Source organism: Dreissena polymorpha, chromosome 9 (genome assembly GCF_020536995.1).
Source record: "Dreissena polymorpha isolate Duluth1 chromosome 9, UMN_Dpol_1.0, whole genome shotgun sequence".
Lineage (NCBI taxonomy): Eukaryota > Metazoa > Mollusca > Bivalvia > Myida > Dreissenidae > Dreissena > Dreissena polymorpha.
In genome coordinates, this window is record NC_068363.1 from 10,854,313 (window position 1) to 10,875,972 (window position 21,660).

Sequence of the window (21,660 nt, forward strand, 5' to 3'; positions counted from 1 at the left end):
ATAGGAAAAAAATAATTCACAGTTACTTTACAGTAAAAGACAATCTATTTATAATTATTGTATTGATAACTCAAACTGTAGTACTAATAATTTACAATTATAAGCAAGTTTAGAGCTACGCTAATTATTAAGTACATGTTAAATTAATAAAAATAAAGCCAAACTACATTAATATTCGAGATTAATGGTACAAAAACTTGACATGCACACATTTAAAAGGTAAAATCTTCCATTAAAAAAGTTAGCTGACCTTTGCATCAGCAAATGCCAAAAGGAGAGCGTCTTTGGTTGCTCCTGGTAATCGTACAGACTTCATCGACATCACATTTCCAAACAAGCTAAAGGTGGCCAGACATTCCAATTTTTGTTTTATCTCTTCTTCATTGCCATCTTTGTCAATCCCCTGCTAGGAAACATTAGATCATAAGACAAATTACATTTGAACATAAAATCAACAAGTGAATATACATACGAATATAATATACATAACTTATTTTCATATTTTTATGATATCAAAGTTAACAGTTTTATAAATTTTGTATCACTACCCGGTAATTGGCATGAATATAATTTTATCATTTACAGATTGGATGTAAAAGAAAACAAGAGCACCGCATAACGGGTGCCACTATCGGCTACGGGTGCAGTTTTGAATAAATGAAAGCTTGTCAGACTTTTTTTTAAGGTCACAGTGACCTTGACCTTTGACCTAGTGACCCAAAAATGATGTGGCGTGTAGAACTCATCAAGGTGCATCTACATATGAAGTTACAAAGTTGTAGGTGGAAGCAATTTGATTTTAGAGTCAATGTTCAAAACCTTAACAAAATGTTAAGGTTTTAGCACGCTTAAGCCGTACTTATTCATGTAAAGTACTGGCAATATACATGAATGCATCAAACTTTACAATTCAAAGTCAGTTGAATCTTTATCAAAACATTTTGTTCTTTCATTAATGATTAGACCGTGCAAAAAATAGACAGCAAAATTGGCTTTACTTCTGTATCAGGTGTGAGCCTGTAAACATGTATCTGGTTGACAGCTGCTATCACAAGATTCTGTTCACTTCCACTGAGAAAGTTGCAGTAAACACAATGCTCCACCCCAGTGGGAGGGTGTAACTGCTTGTAGATCGCATACATCTCACTGGTCACCCTTCACTATGTTCTGTCAGTTAGAGTCAGAAAGAGAAGAAAGTCTGCATTTGACCATGTATAGATATTATATAACCTCTAAAATTACTCAATGCCAAATAAATATATATAAGTGAATGCAGCATTAGCTATTAACACAAGTTTTAAGGATTTTAAATTATGTATGTTCTTAACTATCAGTGTTTTTTAACCATATCGGGAATTGTGTTCCATTGTAATGGGAAATATCGCCCCCTTTTGACTGAAATTGGGAAATTAATGCTGTTGATTTTGTGCTTACAAATACTTTAAAATTGATTTTAAAAGTGTTTTCAGTATTAAATTTTCTAAGGTTCAACTTTAAGAGCCAGATTTGGAGATGAAAGAAATGTTAGACTTATTAAAAAAAAACTTTTTTGGAAACCTTTAATTGGGATTTTTAAGATCCCATTCGGGAAAAATCTATATATATTTTTGTCCATTGGGAACGGGTCCCCCTAACGGACCCAAATGTGAACAAAAAAAACACTGACTTCTTATTATAAATAAGTCAATGTTAATTTTTCATAATAAATAAATAGTTCTGATTGCTACTTACTTTCAAGGTGTGGTTTTAAAATTAATTTTAAGTTTACCAAATCTATGACATTAGCATTAGCACAAGCCAAAATAACTTGTGGCAATAAATGGTTGGTTGAATAATTGCTGAAAATGTAAAAAAAACTATGTTTAATTAAAAAGCAAACAAAGTAAACATATTCAAAAGTCTTTAATTTGCAATTGATATGAAAATTCAACTTCATCTTAATACTTGAAAACCAACAGTTAAGAAAAATTAGTATCCCCAAAATTCAGACGCCCCGGTCTTCGATTGAGTGGGTCTTGCTATAGGTTACTCCTACCTGCTCCCCTCCCCCCTCTCCCCAATATTTTGTACGAACAAACTTGCCAAATGATGTAGCCTGGTGCTTCTTAGTTCTTTAAAAATACATTTACTTCAAGGTCTTACAAGTGAATTGACATATTTTTCAATTGTTTCAATAGATCATTTATTCAAACGTAATTTCTTCAGTCTAAAATACTGCATGTACAGAGTTGCTAGTCTAAATTTAGATACATCATATCCTGTTGCAAAACACACCCTTCCCATGCGTGGCACTTGATATTGCAGATGACGAAATAATTTCATGATATTTCATAATTTCTTAAAACAGGGGTTTTCCATGACATACATGTATAGTGAATGGTTTTTATCACATGGCTGTAGAAAAACGGTGTAAAACAGTTCTTTAAATAAACACAATGAAATTTACATGCATTGGAGTTAAATTGGTACCGCATCAAACTGTTACTCGCCATAAGAAATTGATTGCTCACCATTCACAATGAACTGTTCATAACTAACAATTGTTTACAGTAAAAAGTTGTGATGATGATGCCTGAAACTGTCTTTAATGTACTGTTCTATTTCCCATTTTATATTTCCGTAAATGGTAAAACTGTGAACTCGTACTTCATTTCCGACGTCACTCAAAAATTATGTCCGCCCCCATAAGCATTCTCGTAACCTATTGGACGGTGAAAATCACAGTTTAGCGCCTGGAAAGTTACCTGAGAATTTCTCGTGATGCATCATACATGACTGTGTAATATGACTTGATTGTTTGAAACGCATGTCATGGTATCTGTTATCAGTGGATTATCTATTACCCCATGTGGCATTTATGGCGATTGCCCGTGAAAGTAGGTACCGAGTTCTCTTAAAAAAAGGGAATAATGATACACTTAAAGAGAAACATAGATTTTTTTGACAATCACCATTTTGTTAAAATTTTTAAGTGAAAGATTCAATTGCGAATGGGGAGTTTGGCGATCGTAAAATGCTAACATAGACAAATATTACAAAGATGCTATAGCCCCATATAAAAAGTAACTGAGAATTTGGATTTTGCAGATATTTTCTTTTCAAAGACATGCAAATTATTTTAATCTTGAAGTCTCACTTTTGTTGAAATAATGTTCATATACTTAAAAAAAAAAAAGAATTTCATGTAGTTCTTCTTGAATGCTCTGAGCTTTTATGGGTACATACGTACAGCTCAAAGTTCTTTCTGATTAGACCAAATTGCATGTAAAAAGAATAAGTCTTGAGTACAATCAACCTAAAACGGCGTAACAAACACAATACCTATAACCATCGATATCAATTTGCGTGTTATTTGTGGATAAATGTTCAAAACAAAAAGATGGTAAAAAAACGTTATAAAACCGAAAGCCAAAGTTTTGAATTGACGATTCGATTTATCTTACGGAGGTTGTGAAGAAAGTAGGTGTATTACAATTGGTTGATTAGACACGAGATCTATCTCGCTGGGATTATGAAGATAATGAATAGGGTATTTTCGAATTCGGAATACTTAGTTCTTCTTACGTACTTCTCAGAGTTCTTCTTGTTAACCTATTTTTCAATGTAAAAAAACTATGTCTCACATATGTCTATGAAATCGAGTTCAATCAACCTAATACATAGCAACAAACACAATATCTGTTATTACCAACATCAATTTGCAAGTGATTAGTTGAGAAAAACTCAAAACAAAAACTTTATACAAAAACCGTCATCAAACCGAAAGCCAAAGTTTTGAATTGACGCTTCGATCTATCTTACGGATGTTCCGAAGAAAGTCTGTATATTACGATTGGTAGATTAGACACAAGATCTATATCGCCGAGGATTCAGGAGACAGTGGATAGCGTATTTTCAAATTTGATAATTTCGAAATACTTGGCTTTGTCCATTGCAAAAACATACATATTTAAATGAACCGTTGACGTGTTTGAAACTTTTGATTAATATCAATATTAGGCGAGCATTATCATATCATGTAAGTTGTTTTAATTTGCTTATTATGGATATATTTACGATCTATTTGTATTTATTTATGCCAGAAAAAGTTTATGTGGCTAATATTTACGATTTAAGTGCCGCCAAGATTCTGGGCGGCATCTTTACATGAATAAACGTGTAATCAGTTGCAACTCCCAGCTACCCGGAGGGTCAATAGCTGAGAGTTCATGGGGTTTTCTGCTATGTAAAAAAAGGCCGTAAAACGGACCCAATGCCAAAGCAAACAGACCCGATCCCAAACCGAAAAAAAAAAAAAAATCACAATTTAAAAAAAAACAAGATGTGTTTGAGAAACACAATGTCCCCTATATATGACCTTGACCTTGTGAAGGATGACCTTGACCTTGGGAAAGATGACCTTGACCTTTCACCACTCAAAATGTGCAGCTCCATGAGATACACATGCATGCTAAATATCAAGTTGCTATCTTCAATATTGCAAAAGTATTCATAAAATAAGCGATTTGGGCCACATATATTTGACCTCTGACCTTGAAGGATGACCTTGACCTTCACCTTTCACCACTCAAAATGTGCAGCTCCATGAGATACACATGCATGCCAAATATCAAGTTGCTATCTTCAATATTGCAAAAGTATTCATAAAATAAGCGATTTGGGCCACATATATTTGACCTCTGACATTGAAGGATGACCTTGACCTTACACCACTCAAAATGTGCAGCTCCATAAGATACACATGCATGCCAAATATCAAGTTGCTATCTTAAATATTGCAAAAGTATTCATAAAATAAGCGACTTGGGCCACATATATTTGACCTCTGACCTTGAAGGATGACCTTGACCTTTAACCACTCAAAATGTGCAGCTCCATAAGATACACATGCATGCCAAATATCAAGTTGCTATCTTCAATATTGCAAAAGTATTCATAAAATGAGCGATTTTGGCCACATATATTTGACCTCTGACCTTGAAGGATGACCTTGACCTTTCACCACTCAAAATGTGCAGCTTCATGAGATACACATGCATGCCAAATATGAAGTTGCTATCTTCAACATAGCAAAAGTTATTGCAAAATGTTAAAGTTGGCGCAAACAGACAGACCAACAGACAGACAGGGCAAAAACAATATGTCCCCCACTACTATAGTGGGGGACATAAAAAAATTAAAAGAAATGTCTTATGACTTATGATTATTATACTCTATATCTCAATGTTATTTTTTAAACAACCTACAAAGTTTATAACCATAATTTATATGATTTTTATCCAAAATGGTCAGGAAAAGACCTGTTGTGTCAATATTTGTTGATAAAAAAAATGCAAATTTGTCCTTTTTGTAGATAAAAAAATTCCCAAATTTGCCACTTTTAGCGATTAATAAATCCCAATTCGAACAGACACCTTTCCCCAAAATGGCTGGAAAACCACCTGGAGTTGGATTATTGCAACTATTGGAATACTCAGCTTTTTCCACAGACATTGCCAAAAGTGTCAGACTGTCGGACCTGACCGACGTTTTTCGCATAATTGTAACCAGGATTTATTTGCACAACTTACTCGCTATAAGTAATTAATTGTTTACCACTTTCAATTAATTTCTCGTATTAATTATGAGTAATAGGTAACACTTGTTTACAGTAAAAAGGTGTGATGATGATGCCCGAAACCGTCTTTAATGTACTGTACTAGTTACCGGTTTTATATTACGTTAATGGTACAACTTCTTGCTAATCAAGCTGCGATAAACTCTTACTTCGTGCCCGACGTCAATAAAAAACAGGGCCCTCAATCTATCAAATCTGCCACCGAATTTCGGCGGCAGTCCCCCACCTGAAAAGTATACTTTTTTCCCCTTTTGGGGGGAAAAATTCCCCCTAAAAAAGAAAAAAAAAAAAAATAAATTATTTATTTATTTTTTTTTAATAGAAAGATGTGTCTCATGATTATCATCTCTTTTCGAACATACTAAATTATGAACAATGCAATGAATATATTGCAAACATGTACAAATGAAATAATGAGAGAGTTAGTAAAAAAATCCCCCAAAAAGGGAAACGCCGCGAAAATTCCCCCTCCTAAGGGCTGCGGACCCCTTCCCCCAAAGTAGTGTTAGGGCCCTGAAAAATAATGGTTGATAGTTAACCCCGCCCTCATAAGCATTCGCGTAACTGATTGGACGATGAACATCACAGTTTGACGACTGGAAAGTTACCTTATACATCCTTGTCAGCAGTTAAATGACTGTGAAATATGGCTAGAATAATCGATACACACGTCATGCTATTCTCTTATCAGTGGATTATCCATTACCCCATGTGGTGTTTATGGCGATTACTTGTGAAAGTAGGTACCGAGTGCTCTTTTAAAACAGGGATTATTGATACATTGATAGAGAAACCTTGATTTTTTTTGACAATCTCCACTTTCTTTTACTGAAAAATACACTGATTGAAAAATTTCAAGCGCCCCGGGGACTCTGATTTCGAAATTCAAGCGCCTGGGCGAGGGATTGTTAAATGGCCTGTAAAAAGCCCTGCACTTTATCGCTGTCAATGTTGGTAGAAGAATCCTCAAACTAAGCGTGCTTACATCTGAGTCGTTAAGGGCATGCTATATAACGTAATGGATAAAGGGAAGTTACTCTAAATGTCATTTGTGTTTGTTAACGTTTTTTAAATAATTTTGACAGAAAACTAGTATTGTAATTTGAATTTTTTTTTATCTAGATTTGATTGGGAATGGGGCCGTTTTTTTTGCTTTGGGAATGCCTCCATTTTCTGGAGACGCAGACAGTGGTGAAAAACCCCTGAAATTAGAGTAGATGAGTTATAGACATTGATTAAAATAGGTTTTTTTCCCCCAAATATGTCTCTTTCGCCCTCTATTTTCCCCTTTCACCCAGCGTCTTTCCCTTTGTTTAGTTGCAATAATTGAACTCTCAGCTTTATAACCCAATGGGCTGCTGAGAGTTGCAATGCGCTCTCTCTTGTCCATGGGTGCAAAATGTTATCAACAATGCAAGGGTTAAGGAACACTGAAACTGCAAAACTTATTCAAGTTTACGTGTCTAAACCACAAACTCATCCAAATGGTACCATTAAAGCAATAAATAATTGCTTTTTATTGACTTAGTTTTTCTTTCGTACGCTGTATCCGCCATATTGGAAAATTGACCAAATATTGGTTAGGTCGCAGTACACCAATATTTTGCATGTCTGGTTATGTGATGGAGCCTATTAAAGTCGACAGCGATATCGAATATTCGACACAGAAAAACTGTTTCAAATTTCAACATTAAAATGTCAACGAGAATAGTGTGTTGAACCATAGTTGTATTTATTAGGGTGCATGCAAAAGATAACGTCGGTACGTTGCCGTTCAGGTAAATCTAACATGTTTATTAAGTTTATTCATTATTTTTATCAATATGTCTCGAACGACGTCTGTTTAGTGAAGCGCGAAGATTCTCTGCACTGAACTGCACCCATGTTTATATAGGGGTGTATATGGACTCCCAGAGCCGCCATAGCAAAAATTATCAAAGGTTCTGGGAGTCCGTTTATATGGACTACCCCTTTGCTTAAAAAACCCCCTGATATATGAGGAAAGGGGCTACTTGTAAAAGTCTTGTTTCACATCGTGTTTCACCCGCGTACAATGAACCGATGATAAGGCTAATGCCATTGCGATACAAATGAAAGATGCATGGACACAATAAGTATTAATTCATTTCATAACCATAACATTTGCAAATATTATCATCATAACATACATTGTGGAGTTATTTTCAATAAACGCCGAATTTTTTCATGGAGGTCGCCATTTTTACTCTAAAAAATATATGTTTTGTAAAAATAAAAAAAAGAAGTGCCCTGTCAATGGGTTTACAGTCAACTCGCACGGTAGTCAACTCGCACATTGTTTGGTCAACTCGCACGGAAGTCAACTCGTACCTAAGTCAACTCGTACCTTATCCAAACTATTTATGTACTTATGTGTTCTAAATGAGTAATTTATGCATAAACACAAATGAGAAACACTTCTATCTATCTATCTCATAGTACTGCCTCACGCCTCTCGCGAGTATTATGGGCAGGGTGCGCGTTGGCTGTTAGTAAAGTAAAAGAGTAAAAGCTGAGAAAGGTATCTTTCAGCAAGTTAAGAATTTGTGCAATAATAAGGATAGTGTTGTTAGGTTGTTAAGAGATTTAAAAGTCATATAGTATACAAGGGGTAAAAATGGATAAAAGCAATTCCCATGGGTTTAGTGGCTAAGTTGGGCTACTGCCTGCTTGAAGCTCTCAAGGTCAGGCAGCATTGCGACGGGGTGGGGTAACCTGTTCCACAATACTGTGGTGTGGGGGAAGAAAGAGTACTTAAAGTAATCGTAACCTGTATGGACTTGACGAAGACTGAGGGGATGCATGTGTCTGTTAAACCTGGTTGGGGCTTCAAGATAAGATGGGAGGGATATGGCCACAAGATTGGCATCTATGCGTCTGTTCTCAAGGGTGCGCCAGTTGAGTGTATTTTGAAGTTGTGTGACACTGGTGTAATGGGAGTAGTCATTTTTTACCCATCTGACTGCTCGCCTCTGAATCATTTCTATGTTGTGTTTGTTAACCTGAGTGTGTGGTGACCATATGGGGGAAGCATATTCAAGTTGGGGACGTACTAGTGTTTGATAGGATAGTGATTTGACCTTTTCATGTTTTGTCTTGATGTTACGTTTGAGGAGACCTAATGTTTTGTTTGCATTTGTTGTGATCCTGGAGATATGTGTGTTCCAACTTAAATCATGGCAAATGTCAACACCAAGGTATTTTGCATCCTTAACTGGGGATAGGATTTGACCATGAAGCTTGTATTGGTGCGCAATGGGCTTACGATTCCGTGTGACATGGAGAACCTGACACTCGCCAGGGTTAAACTCCATGTCCCATAGCTCTTCCCATTTCTCTAGTTTACCGAGATCGTCTTGTAAACTTTGACAGTCCGCCTCGGATGTCACTGTTAGATAGATGGCAGTGTCATCAGCAAAGAGGCGAACTTGGGATGTAACAAGGGAAACATTACACACATTATCAAAGCTTTACAATATGTACACAAGTATACATACATCTATATACTTTTATTTTAATATATATTTCAATATTTACACACATTATCAAAGCTTTACAATAGGTATACAAGTAGAAATACATCTATATACTTTTATTTTAAATGATAGGAAAAAAACGTATGACAATAATGTCAACGTGAGTACAAATGCGTATAGCTTAGTATAATATAAACCGCGTATATATGATTATCATACCTACATGTATTTAAACATGGTTGTACGAAAAAAATGGTTAATTTTACAATAATAATTAATCATAATATAATTTTACAATAATGAAATGTGCATTTAGTTAATACTTTAATAAAGTTATCAAACATTCTGAAAATTTGAACATGAGTTACGGTTCTACATTAATTAATTAAATATTAAATTGTATAGCATAAACAATTAAAGTATTTATTTAAATAATACATACTACAGCCTTATCTCTAGGCAACGACTATCAGTAATAGCCTAATCTACCCCTCCATAATCAGTATCCTCATCAGCTCTGAATGACTGACAGATAACTGTATCACAAAAACAAACATTCATCTACATTACAATTAAACAACGTTTATTAAATAACTTCAAGCAAAGCTGGTATATTGAGATAACTACTTGACTTTATAACAAAGTAGAAATAAGAAATACAATACATCACTAACACGATTTCGATTATCGTCACATAAATTAGAAATCTAAAGAGGTCGTTATAATAACATAATACGCGAAAATAGAAAGTGTTGTGACAAACATTAAAGTATCACTTATCAATTATCATACCAATTAAGTTTAATTGATTAATGTTTTGCCATTTCAATTATTGTTTGTTGAATATATGAACTTTCACACCTCTTACACACATTCATATAACCCGTGAACATTACCGACCACAAGTGTAAAAGAGCCATTAAATGTGACAACCGTATATTCAGATTATTAAAAAGGACATAATGTCTTATATAAATACTTATAAACTACTTATAAACTACTGATCATATTATATCCTACATCTATTTCTATATATTTTTATGGGGGTTGGGGGTGCGAGTTGACTTCAAAAAGTGCGAGTTGACCAGAAATGCCGTGCGAGTTGACCAAAAAACGTGCGAGTTGACCAAAAAACGTGCGAGTTAACTATCGTGCGAGTTGACTTAGGTACGAGTTGACCGGCACCCTGTCAAGGTTTACAGTCAACTCGCATGGTAGTCAACTCGCACATTGTTTGGTCAACTCGCACGGAAGTCAACTCGTACCTAAGTCAACTCGTACCTTATCCAAACTATTTATGTACTTATGTGTTCTAAATGAGTAATTTATGCATAAACACAAATGAGAAACACTTTCAGAGTTTAGTTCAATACTTGCAATATTTTCACAAAATAAAACTTTTTTTCACAAAATATTTTTTACACCACAGTTACGTTATAGGCACATTATAACAGACGGTAAAAGTACTTTTCAATATATTATTTTTTAACTATTATTTTAATATTTATTTCCATATTTACACACATTATCAAAGCTTTACAATATGTACACAAGTATACATACATCTATATACTTTTATTTTAATATATATTTCAATATTTACGCACATTATCAAAGCTTTACAATAGGTATACAAGTAGAAATACATCTATATACTTTTATTTTAAATGATAGGAAAAAAACGTATGACAATAATGTCAACGTGAGTACAAATACGTATAGCTTAGTATAATATAAACCGCGTATATATGATTATCATACCTGCATGTATTTAAACATGGTTGTACGAAAACAATGGTTAATTTTACAATAATAATTAATCATAATATAATTTTACAATAATGAAATGTGCATTTAGTTAATACTTTAATAAAGTTATCAAACATTCTTAAAATTTGAACATGAGTTACGGTTCTACATTAATTAATTAAATATTAAATTGTACAGCATAAACAATTAAAGTATTTATTTAAATAATCCATACTACAGCCTTATCTCTAGGCAACGACTATCAGTAAAGCCTTATCTACCCCTCCATAATCAGTATCCTCATCAGCTCTGAATGACTGACAGATAACAGTATCACAAAAACAAACATTCATCTACATTACAATTAAACAACGTTTATTAAATAACTTCAAGCAAAGCTGGTATATTGAGATAACTACTTGACTTTATAACAAAGTAGAAATAAGAAATACAATACATCACTAACACGATTTCGATTATCGTCACATAAATTAGAAATCTAAAGAGGTGTTGAGTGTCACCAGACCTGTCAACGGAGAACCAGATCGACCACCTATGCAACGCAAGGAAGTTTCGTCGCTCGCTGTAGGATATACTACATGTCAAGCGATGAGCAGACGTGGCTTCGGACCATCACCTCCTTGTCGCCCAATTGAAACTGAAGCTGATGAAGAGTTAGACAGAGGGGGGGGGGGGGCAGTAAACGCCAACTTTACAACACTGCTACGCTGAAAGACACCTGGAAGCAAGAAGAGTTCAAGGTCACTCTCTCCAACAAGTTCCAGGTCCTAGAGAGCTGCTTTAAGAAGACGATAGAGCATAAGTGACAGAAAGTGAAAGTAGCAGTGGCCTCAACATGCCGGGAAGTACTGGGCTCCAAGTCTTACACCCACAAGGCGTGGATATCAGCAGAGACGCGTCAGAAAGTTGTAAAAAGACGATACAAGAAGGCCAGTGTCAACAACAGCAGAACAGCAGAGAGAGGTCGCCGTGGTGTAGTGGATATGGTGTCCGCCTAGCGATCGGGAGGTCACGGGTTCGATCCCCACTGTGGGAGCGTTCTTTAGACCCCCCATAGACACCAACTACTGGTTCTAGTCCCAGGAAACGGACTTGAGAGCGTTTCAAATAAGCCTTAGGCTTTCTATGCATTCGAGCTTAAATAAACATGTTTAAAAAACAGCAGAACACGAGCCGCAAAAGTGAAAGCACAAGAAGAGTACATCGAAGCAAATAGAAGCGTCAAGCAAAATATAAGAGCAGTAAAGCTGAACTACCTAGACACGCTTGCAACAGAGGCGGTAGGGGCAGCCTCTCAGAACATAACTACGGATCTGTATTCCATCATCAATAGATAAGCATGAAAGTTTGACGAGTCAGAGAGGTAAGTAAGGGACAAAAATGCAGGAGTAATAACAGATGGCGAAGGGCAGAACATATGGATTGAGCACTTCCAAGAGCTTTTCAACAAGCCAGTTCCTGCGAACCCACCGAAGTTTCCGCCAGCTACAAGCGATCTTTTAATCAAGTGCTGCACTCCCACGAAAGAAGAGATCAGCAGCACCATCAATCATTTAAAGAACGGCATATCTGCAGGACCTGACAACAAACCCGCAGAAGCGCTTATGGCTGACGTTGAGACCAGTGTGGAGCTACTATACCCGCTCTTCAGAAACATATGAGATGAAGAAATTCCAACATAATTGAAAGAGGGATACCTCATTAAGCTCCCCAAGAAAGGCGATCTTAGTTCCGGTTCTTACTATGGAGAAATCACGCTATTGTCCATCCAGGAAGGGTGTTTAATCACATCCTGCTGAACCGCATCATTCTGGATTAATCCCTGGAATGGAATTCGCCCCTGTGTGTCAACTTCATATACTATTAAATAGCGTTCGACGGCGTAAACTGGAAGTCCACATAAATGACCTCCCTGACACAGTTAAGTCACAAGTACGACTGTTCGCAGACGATTGCCTCTTGTACAGGCCCATACGATCCATACAAGACCACATAGCCCTCCAAGACGATCTGAAAGCGTTGGAAATCTGGGCATCTTCATGGGGAATGCATTTCAATGCCAAAAAATGTTACATCCTGAGCATTAACAACAGATCATCTCACTTCTATGAATTAAATAAACACATCCTCCAACAGGTCGAAGAAAATCCATACCTAGGCGTCACAATATCCTCCAACTTAAACTGGGACACCCACATCAATAAAATAATCAAGAAAGCTAACTGTACCCTAGGATTCATACGTAGAAACCTCAAACACTGTCCGATCACCTGTAGAAAAACAGCTTACTTAGCGTTAGTCAGATCAACACTTGAGTACAGCTCTGTGGTATGGGACCCACATCTAGCAAAGCATATTGACAAGATCGAGCGCATCCAAAGACAAGCGGCTAGATTCATCACAGGGAATTACTGCTCGCAGGACGAAGGCTGTGTATCTTCAATGTTGAAAACACTGGAACTCCAAAGCCTACAGGACAGACGAAAGACCAATCGACTCACCTTCCTGTACAAAGTTGTCGGGGGGAAGGTGCCAGCCTTACCTTGTCATGACATACTAACACCAGCAAGAAATAAAAGAAACGTTAAACCTAAATTATTTAATGACTATCAAGCTACAAATATTCTAGAAAACCAAGTAACAAATAATACAAAGAACATTAAAACTTTTGTGTGCAAAACCGAACAATTTAAAAACTCCTTCTTTCCCAGAACTGTATTAGACTGGAACAAACTTAGTGACAGTGTTGTGTGCGCGGCTTCCGTCAATAGTTTCAGGACTGCGCTGCTGAATCCACAATTGGACTAGTCTCTCTCCCGTTGCGACCTACGCCCTACAAGGCCCTGCAACGTATCGATTCAGATTCAGATTCAGACAGTCCCTCTGGAGACTTCTGAGACACTACGGAGTGCCAGGAAATAGCCCCAACATTATCAGGAAGTCTCACAAAGGGGTCGTTCATGGCAGACAGCTCACGAATGCCTTCGAAGTGCAAACCAGAGTGAGACAAGGCTGCCTAATCTAAACTTTTCTGTTCCTGTTGGCCATAGACTGGGTAATGAAGACCTTAACGGATCAGAAGCGGAATAGAATCCAATAGACACTCCTGAAACAGGTCCCTGCGACAACATGGCAACATGAAAGAACGACAAATACCATTATTGTCATATCGACTGGTATGTTTGTCGTTTTGGCGTGTTGTCGTTGGGTAGAGTAGGGCTTTGTGAGAGCTATACATTAAATAAATCATCATATTAAATCATTATTACACAATCCAGCACATTTGTTGAATATTGTTTTCTGTCTTCTTACACACACACGTCTTTATCCAAAATCTATTGACAAAGCCCATATTTTAAAAGCTCTTCTTTTGGAGGTTACAAACTTTCTAAAATGGCAGCCCATTTGGAAAACATAATCGGCCAGCTTTTAGTCGCCGACAATGAAGTGATTCAAAGGGTAAATGAAATATCAATTGAACTTACCTTTATAAATATATCGCTGAATGTATCTCTAATGAAAACTCTGTATTAAATTTTTTAAGGTCTTGAGTATTTTAGTTTTCTTAATGCGCACGTGAACATTGCAACCAATTCCTATACAAAAATTGCGGGAAATTGAAAGAAAACATACCATGCTATCCGTCGATCACCAGTCACCAGAAAGGGACTTTCAACAGTTGTAAAATGGACATGCGATTTCCGATTTAGGGCGCAATTTACGTCCGGACGTGCTCTAACAAAAGCGTTTAATATGCTAAATTTTTACAAGCTATGAACAACTTATAAAATGATTGTATGATTGGATTAGCACCGTGGAGGCCCGTAGGCAGTGACACTTTTGGTGCCAACGCCCCTGGCCCCTAGTAGGCCAATTGCCTACTAGAACACCACTGCCCAGTCGATTTCACTTGTTTAAATTAGCCTACCAGTGTTAAGGCTGGCAAGAGATTTTGGGGATTCCAATAATGACGTCACGTTTGCGCATACTCAAATTTTGGCCGTCAAAACTGCGGCCATTCTGCTATTGTTTGCATGTGATGAACCGCATCGTGATAAGGTTACAATCATATTCGCGACCCTTATGAAGAATAAAAAATACTCAGAACTTGAAATTCTTTCAGATTAAAGTGAATCCAATGAACAAACACAAATAAGGACGAAAACAAACAACAAGTTGATTGAATTTATGTAATCAACATATAGAAACTGTTTTGAACCTATTTGTCTGTAAAAACTTGCCTTGTTACAGATTAACTAAATCCTCTTGATAAATGTAGAGCGGGTGCACCTATTTCCGAACATCTAAGCAAAAAAGTCTACAGTTCGGAAACATAACCACACTTCCGCAAATCGATGATATTTTTAGAAACAACAACGCATACGGGACCTTTTAAAAACATCGATTGCGTGTATGGGTCATCGTACACTATTATTTTTGGGTTATAGGAAAGGCAGTGATGTATGCTAAATCCGAACACTGGTTTTGATTCCGAACATTGGTGGTTTTAATTCCGAACACTCAAAGTGCATTCCAAAAATGTAAAATATTCAAAGAAAAGAAACAGTCAGACTAATTTATTCCACGAACAATCAAAACAAGAACATGTTTTCAACAATTTGAACAGTTATGCACTTTCAAATTTCAACAATATTTGCATTCAAAAGGAAGTTCATCGCAAATCAACTGATTTTCTATGTCAACACATGCAAAATGAAATCTCCGGCCACAGTTAGTGCATTCAATAAAGTTGTCATACGTCTTCTCACGCGTAAAACATTTGCCGGCCTCAACTTGGACGTCGCTGTCTGATAACGAATCATTGATTTCCCGAAGAATTGCCTCCTCGTTCTCTTGTTTTCTTCTTTTTATGGTAAGTCTGCGTTGTTTTTCAGCCTTTCTTGCCTCCCTCTTTTTTTCCTGTTCAGCATTTTTTCGTTTTTTCTCTTCCTCTTTCCTTTTCTTATTTTCTTCTCTTATTCTTTTTCGTTCACTTTTCTGTTGCAGTTCTTTCTCTTTCTTCTGTATCTTTTCCTGCAACAGAGAGCGATAGGTAGACCCTGTGATGGCCTTAGGCATGAGAACCCGTTGGACATTTGGCTTTTGCTTTTCGGTGAGTGACGATAATGTCGGTAATTTCAAATGCTTTGAAAAGGGAGAGTAGCCAGGTGAGTTTGTCTTATTTACTGGCGATACCTCATTAGTCGCCGACTTCTTGGTGAGAAGGACCGTCGAGGTGACCAACTGGTTGGATGGTGAAACAGACGGAACTTCTGACTGGTTGGTTACCATTACAGTTTGGGCGACGGACTGGTTGGGTTGGCTGTCGGACATTCCGATCAGTTGATTGGGTAGCGTGACAGTCTGGGGGCTGTTGGGTTGTATGACAGACAAAGTGACCGATTGCCTGTCTAACATGATATTTGGGGCGTCTGTCTGGTTGGGCTGACTGTCCAACGGGGTGACTGACTGTAGGGGTAGTATGACAGTCGGAGTGACGGACTGGCTCGGCTGAATATCTGACGGGGCGCCTGACTGGTTGGGTAGCATTACAGTCGGAATCACGGACTTGTTGGGCTGACTCTCCGACGGTGCGATGGCAGTCGCAGTGACGTACTGGTTGGGCTGTCTCTCCAACGGGGCGACCGAATTATTTGTTACTAATACCGGTATGTCCACAGATTGGTCGAGTGTGGTGACAGACGGGGCGACTGGTTGGATAGGCAACGTTTCTACACGGGCGGGTGAGGCGCCAGGCTGATTATGATGGCTCACCGAAACATCATTGGCTGGTGACGACGTGAGAAGCTGCTCTCCTGAAAATATTGCACTTGGCTGGAGTTTCATCGAGTGCATCACTTTGGTCGGGTCAAGAGGGAATAGGCCAGATTCGCGGAAACCTTTCACTGCAGCGTCAACCCTTGTACTTGCAGTCCAAGCTTGCTTGAACACTCTCGCAAAATTCTGTTTCGTAACGAACTGACCAACGTTATGGGTTTGCCAGTCGCGCACTGACTGCCGCCATGCTGCCTTAAGTGTGCCAAAAAATCTGAGGTCTAGAGGCTGAATCAAGTGTGATGAGTGTTCAAGTAGGCAGTAAAGCTCGATTCCATTTTCAAGGCACGTGTCTGATGCTTTCATTGTGATGTGCGTAGAATGCCCATCTATCAATAACAACACAGGTTTCTTAACTTGGCGGGCGTTAATATCAGGTATGAAAACGTTTTTTAGCCAACAAACGAAAACCTCGCAGTCCATCCAACCGTTTTCAGAACGACCAAACGCAGCTTCCTCAAAGCCATCTAAGGGGTCGTATGCGAAGCGTTGGCCAGGGTAGATTATCATTGGCGTTACGAAGTGACCAGAAGCACTTGCTGCTGCCATCACCGTCAGCTGAGTCTTGTCCGAGTTGCCAAAATGATATACGACGGGATCTCCTTTGTTTGCAACAACCTTACTATTCTTGTGTGCACACAAAGAGAACCCCGTCTCGTCTGCGTTGTAGATTCTACTAGGATCAAGCAGCAGAGTTTCATCTTTGAGCTCATCCTTAACGTAGCGTTCAAATTCGGCAAACCAACGCTGAATTTTCTCTGTAGTGATGACGGCCCGCTCCTTCCCTAATTGGATAGTTGTGCGGACGGACAAATACGGATGACGCTTAAAAAACCCACGCAACCATTGCCGTCCCGGTTTGTTTTCGAGAAAAGGGGTTTCTCTGCCAGCGTCATTGATAATCTTCTGGACAACCGTACACAGCTCATGTCTTGTTCGACCGTAGCCAACCCTACTCATATGGACCACCCAGTTGGCAATTCGTTGCTTTTCGTCAGCACTGAGGACGGTCTTCGCACCGATATGGTCAGTTGCGTACTTCCCACGGACACGATCATGGAGTGTTGTTTTGGGTATTTTATACGTTTTGGAAGCCTGGCCAAGCGTCATTGTACCCGATTTTATTATTTCGACTGCACGACCAACCACTTTTGGGTCGTACTTTCTACGTTTTGCTTGTAATTGACGACTCATAATATCTAAAATAAAACGAATTCATGTGTCAAGACATGAGCCTTTTATTTTATGCTTTGGTAATTTATAAAACAATATTCTTGTAAGTTTTTGCTTTATTGCAGTAAACTTCAATGATAAACACTTTTAAAAAAATCGTTCGGAATAATGAACATTGTTTAATATATCGGTTGTAATTCCGAACACTTGATTTTTGCCTTTTTTGTTTGTGGACGCTATAAATAGATCATACACACTAGTTGGGAAATGCCTAACTAACAATAGAATAGCAAAACCTGATCGGGGAAATACTTTAAATTACGTCATGTAACCTTAGGAATTAGTGAAGGTGAAATTGAGATTTGCGTAATTCCACTCACTTGACTGGTTGGTGAAACGACTTTCCGAGATTCTTCAAAATTTTAACTTCGTTGCCGCTCAAACATGGACGAAACGGAAAGAGTTAAGTGATGATGTCATAAATATGATGTCATATGTCAGAGTTCATGCTTGAATTATATTGTTTGTAAACGTTTAAATTTTCGTTCGGAATTAGACGCTGTTCGGAAATAGGTACACCCGCTCTAAATGCTTTTATTTAATTGTTCACACCAGTTTTGACACTCTTTGTTTCAGCATTTTTAAGCCAGTGTTTAATTGCCCCTTTGTTTATCACAAACAGATTATCTCGATATGATCGGATACTGTCCAGACAATTACTATGAAAACAGTGTGTAATAAACCCAGAGACCTATACTTGTATGACTCTGTATGGGGTCTCTGCATAAACCACATGTGTCTGGTCATTAAACACAATTTATGATACCTCCATGGCATCTCTTTGCATATTAAGTCAAAAACTTAACAGTTGCTTTAATAAAATATTTGAAAATAGACATTTGTCCGAAATGGATTAACAGCTAGGAACTATTAAGTATATATATTAGCCAGTTTAAACATAACAATAAAGTGTTTAATAACTATACATTAAAAATATTTTACAAATTTTCTGCTACACAATTAACATATTTAACGGGTACCTGCTAATGTAAACTCTGCTATAATGTGTAAAGATCGTGCGTTACTGCAGTGTTCAAAACATCATCATGAAAACAAGCAATCGCGTTTGGTCATTATACGGATATAAAATACTTTCGTAAAATAAATAAAATGTGTAGATTTTTTTGTATCATAAAATGCTAGATTTGTATCGCTCATTATCACTAGAGAAGAGTTTTCAATATACATGTACATGCAAAGACAGTTCAATTTGCACCATATTCAGGTTTTTTTTCAATTGGAAAGCTTAAATTTATTAATATTTTCATTCAATGTAAACGAAACGAAAATTCATTCAATGTAAAAGAAAATTAAAACTACTTTTCAAGATTGAAATGTATTGAGCTATTTAAGGGCTTTGTTTTATAACTGATTCAATACACCCCTTACACTTAATTTCAATCTTTGATTAAAAATAACATTATCGCATCCACACCACATATAATAATATTCAAATTATTGTATATTTTATAATTTTTGAAATATCATTTATTCAAGTCTTACTGAAAGCGGGTATATACGATTTTTATATATGCTGAATTGTAAAATATTGATACAAATATGTTATACTACACAATATGCAAGAAAAATGATACATTTAAGACGAATTTCATAAAATACAGCAAATACAAATAAGCGCCCGAGCCGATTGTGACGAAGATAATTCGTAATTATTTTCCTACAATAACCAATGCATTCGTCTTTTTAGTAAGTGTTCGTGTGTCGTATGAATCGATATCCCTGCAGGAATTTCAAATGAACCGTTTATAAACTAAATTTAGATTCACATCGTACATGCATGATAAACATGCTGGCGAATTCGCCTGTACAGCCTTTTTTTCGATTTCAGAATTAAATATCTGGCTTATTTAGCATTTTTCGACACATGTTCTTCTTAACTTTTATTTTAGTTTATATTGAAATATATGTATAATAAGTTTTTTACACATTTTATATTAACTAGAAATGGCGCGGCAGAGGCCGACGCGTATCCCCACGCCGCATGTTTGACCCAAGGGCGCCCCAGGGTTGATCATGGGGCCATGCATAGTTGAGATTGACTGTATTGTCATAAGAGAAGTTCAGTATCAATTAGAAGTGAATGGGTGTAAAAATAAAGAAGTTATAGTAAAAGGCAATTTTGGGAGGGTGTGGCCTATGTGGGCGGGGTGCCCCAGGGTTGGTAATGGGGCCATGCATAGTTGAGATTGACCGTATTGTCATAAGAGAGGTTCAGTATCAATTTGAAGTGAATCAGTGTATTAATGAAGAAATTATAGTAAAAGGCAATTTTGGGCGGGTGTGGTCTATGTGGGCGTGGCGCCCCAGGGTTGGCAACGGGGCCATGCATAGTTGAGTTTGACCGTTTTGTCATAAGAGAGGTTCAGTATCAATTTGAAGTGAATCAGTGTAGAAATGAAGAAGTTAATGTAAAATAACCTAAATTTTTTTTATAGTAAATGGATTTTTTTGGTGGGTGTGGCCTATGTGGGCGGGCGCCCCAGGGTTGGGATTGGGGCCATGCATAGTTGAGATTGACCCTAATGTCATAACAAAAGTTCAGTATCAATTTGAAGTGAATCCGTGTAGAAATGAAAAAATTATAGTAAATGGAAATTTTTGGTGGGTGTGGCCTATGTGGGCGGGGCGCCCCAGGGTTGGGAATGGGGCCATGCATGGTTGAGATTGACCGTATTGTCATAGGTGAGGTCCAGTATCAATTTGAAGTGAATCGGTGTAGAAATAAAGAAGTAAATGTAAAATAACCTAAAAAAATGAGTGATAATTTCTGACGCGGCCCCACCCCAACCCCTATAACTTTTGACCCAGGGGTCAGATCAAAATTCCAAATAGTGCACCGTCGCACATATGCTCATAGCTACCATGTGTGTAAATTTCAAGGTTCTAGTGCTTTTAGTGTAGGAGGAGATAGTGGCCAGGACGGACGGACAGACGGACGGACGGACGGCGGAGATCACCACAATATCCCCACCTTTTTTTCAAAAAGCGTGGGGATAATTAATAAATATTTGACAAGATCGTATATACCCGTTTTAAAAAAGATTATGAGTATTTATAGTTTTGTTTTGTGAAATTGTAAGTATTAAGTCTTCGACGACCTTTACTCTGATACAATGTAATTGGCCGCGATCGAGAAGTTGACGGCCAATCTATTTTTAGTAACGGAAAACCCCTCTTGTGACGTCACACCAAAACCTCCTATACAATAATGACAATGCAATATTATAATTATTACATGTAGATGAAGAATTTAAGAAAACAATACGGTAAGAAAATAATAAATGATTGTCATTTGTTAAAAAAATTGTGTACCTTAAATTTGAACATAACATTGTTATAAAACAATTGGCTTCTTCAAGGCATTTGATTTGTTTAAGTAAGTAGGCTTCGTCAAAACATTTGATTAGTTTAAGTAAGTACGAAACAAAAATTCTTTAGTCAAGGTCTCATGGGGCTGTAAAAGTTGCAAGGCCCGTGACAGTTGCCTACTCTGCCAAATGGGTAATCTTGATTGTATTAACAGTTTACACACAAAAATTTAACAGAAAGGAGTGTAAAATACGTTTGTAATTGTTATAAATGTAAATATGTTAACTATTTTATAGGATTTGTGGAAAGTAAGATATTTCTTGTTACTTTTAATATTCTGAAATCAGTTTTGTTTAATTTACTTTGTTATTTCAAATTCTT

The 21,660-nt window shown here is 37.1% G+C and overlaps 2 protein-coding genes across 4 annotated transcripts in view; one reads left to right on the forward strand and one right to left on the reverse strand.

The window, feature by feature from the left end:
• LOC127844928 (cleavage and polyadenylation specificity factor subunit 1-like) overlaps positions 1–7,911 on the reverse strand; it is a 61,572-nt gene extending 53,661 nt beyond the window's left edge. For 2 of the 3 annotated variants that reach the window (XR_008032974.1, XM_052375480.1), the window contains exons 1-3: positions 7,786–7,911; positions 999–1,167; positions 251–406 (exon numbers count right to left, since the gene is read on the reverse strand). Coding sequence is in view for 2 of the 3 variants with exons in the window: in XM_052375480.1 (XP_052231440.1) it covers positions 251–406; positions 999–1,142 (300 nt within the window). In the remaining variant the exon portion in view is untranslated. The remainder of the gene's footprint in view (positions 1–250; positions 407–998; positions 1,168–7,785) is intronic. The other variant, XM_052375481.1, reaches the window with a different exon arrangement.
• A 6,341-nt stretch (positions 7,912–14,252) lies between these two features.
• LOC127844931 (importin-4-like) overlaps positions 14,253–21,660 on the forward strand; it is a 65,592-nt gene continuing 58,184 nt past the window's right edge. The window contains exon 1 of the mRNA XM_052375493.1: positions 14,253–14,340. Within this exon, the coding sequence (XP_052231453.1) occupies positions 14,275–14,340 (66 nt within the window). The 5' untranslated portion in view covers positions 14,253–14,274. The remainder of the gene's footprint in view (positions 14,341–21,660) is intronic.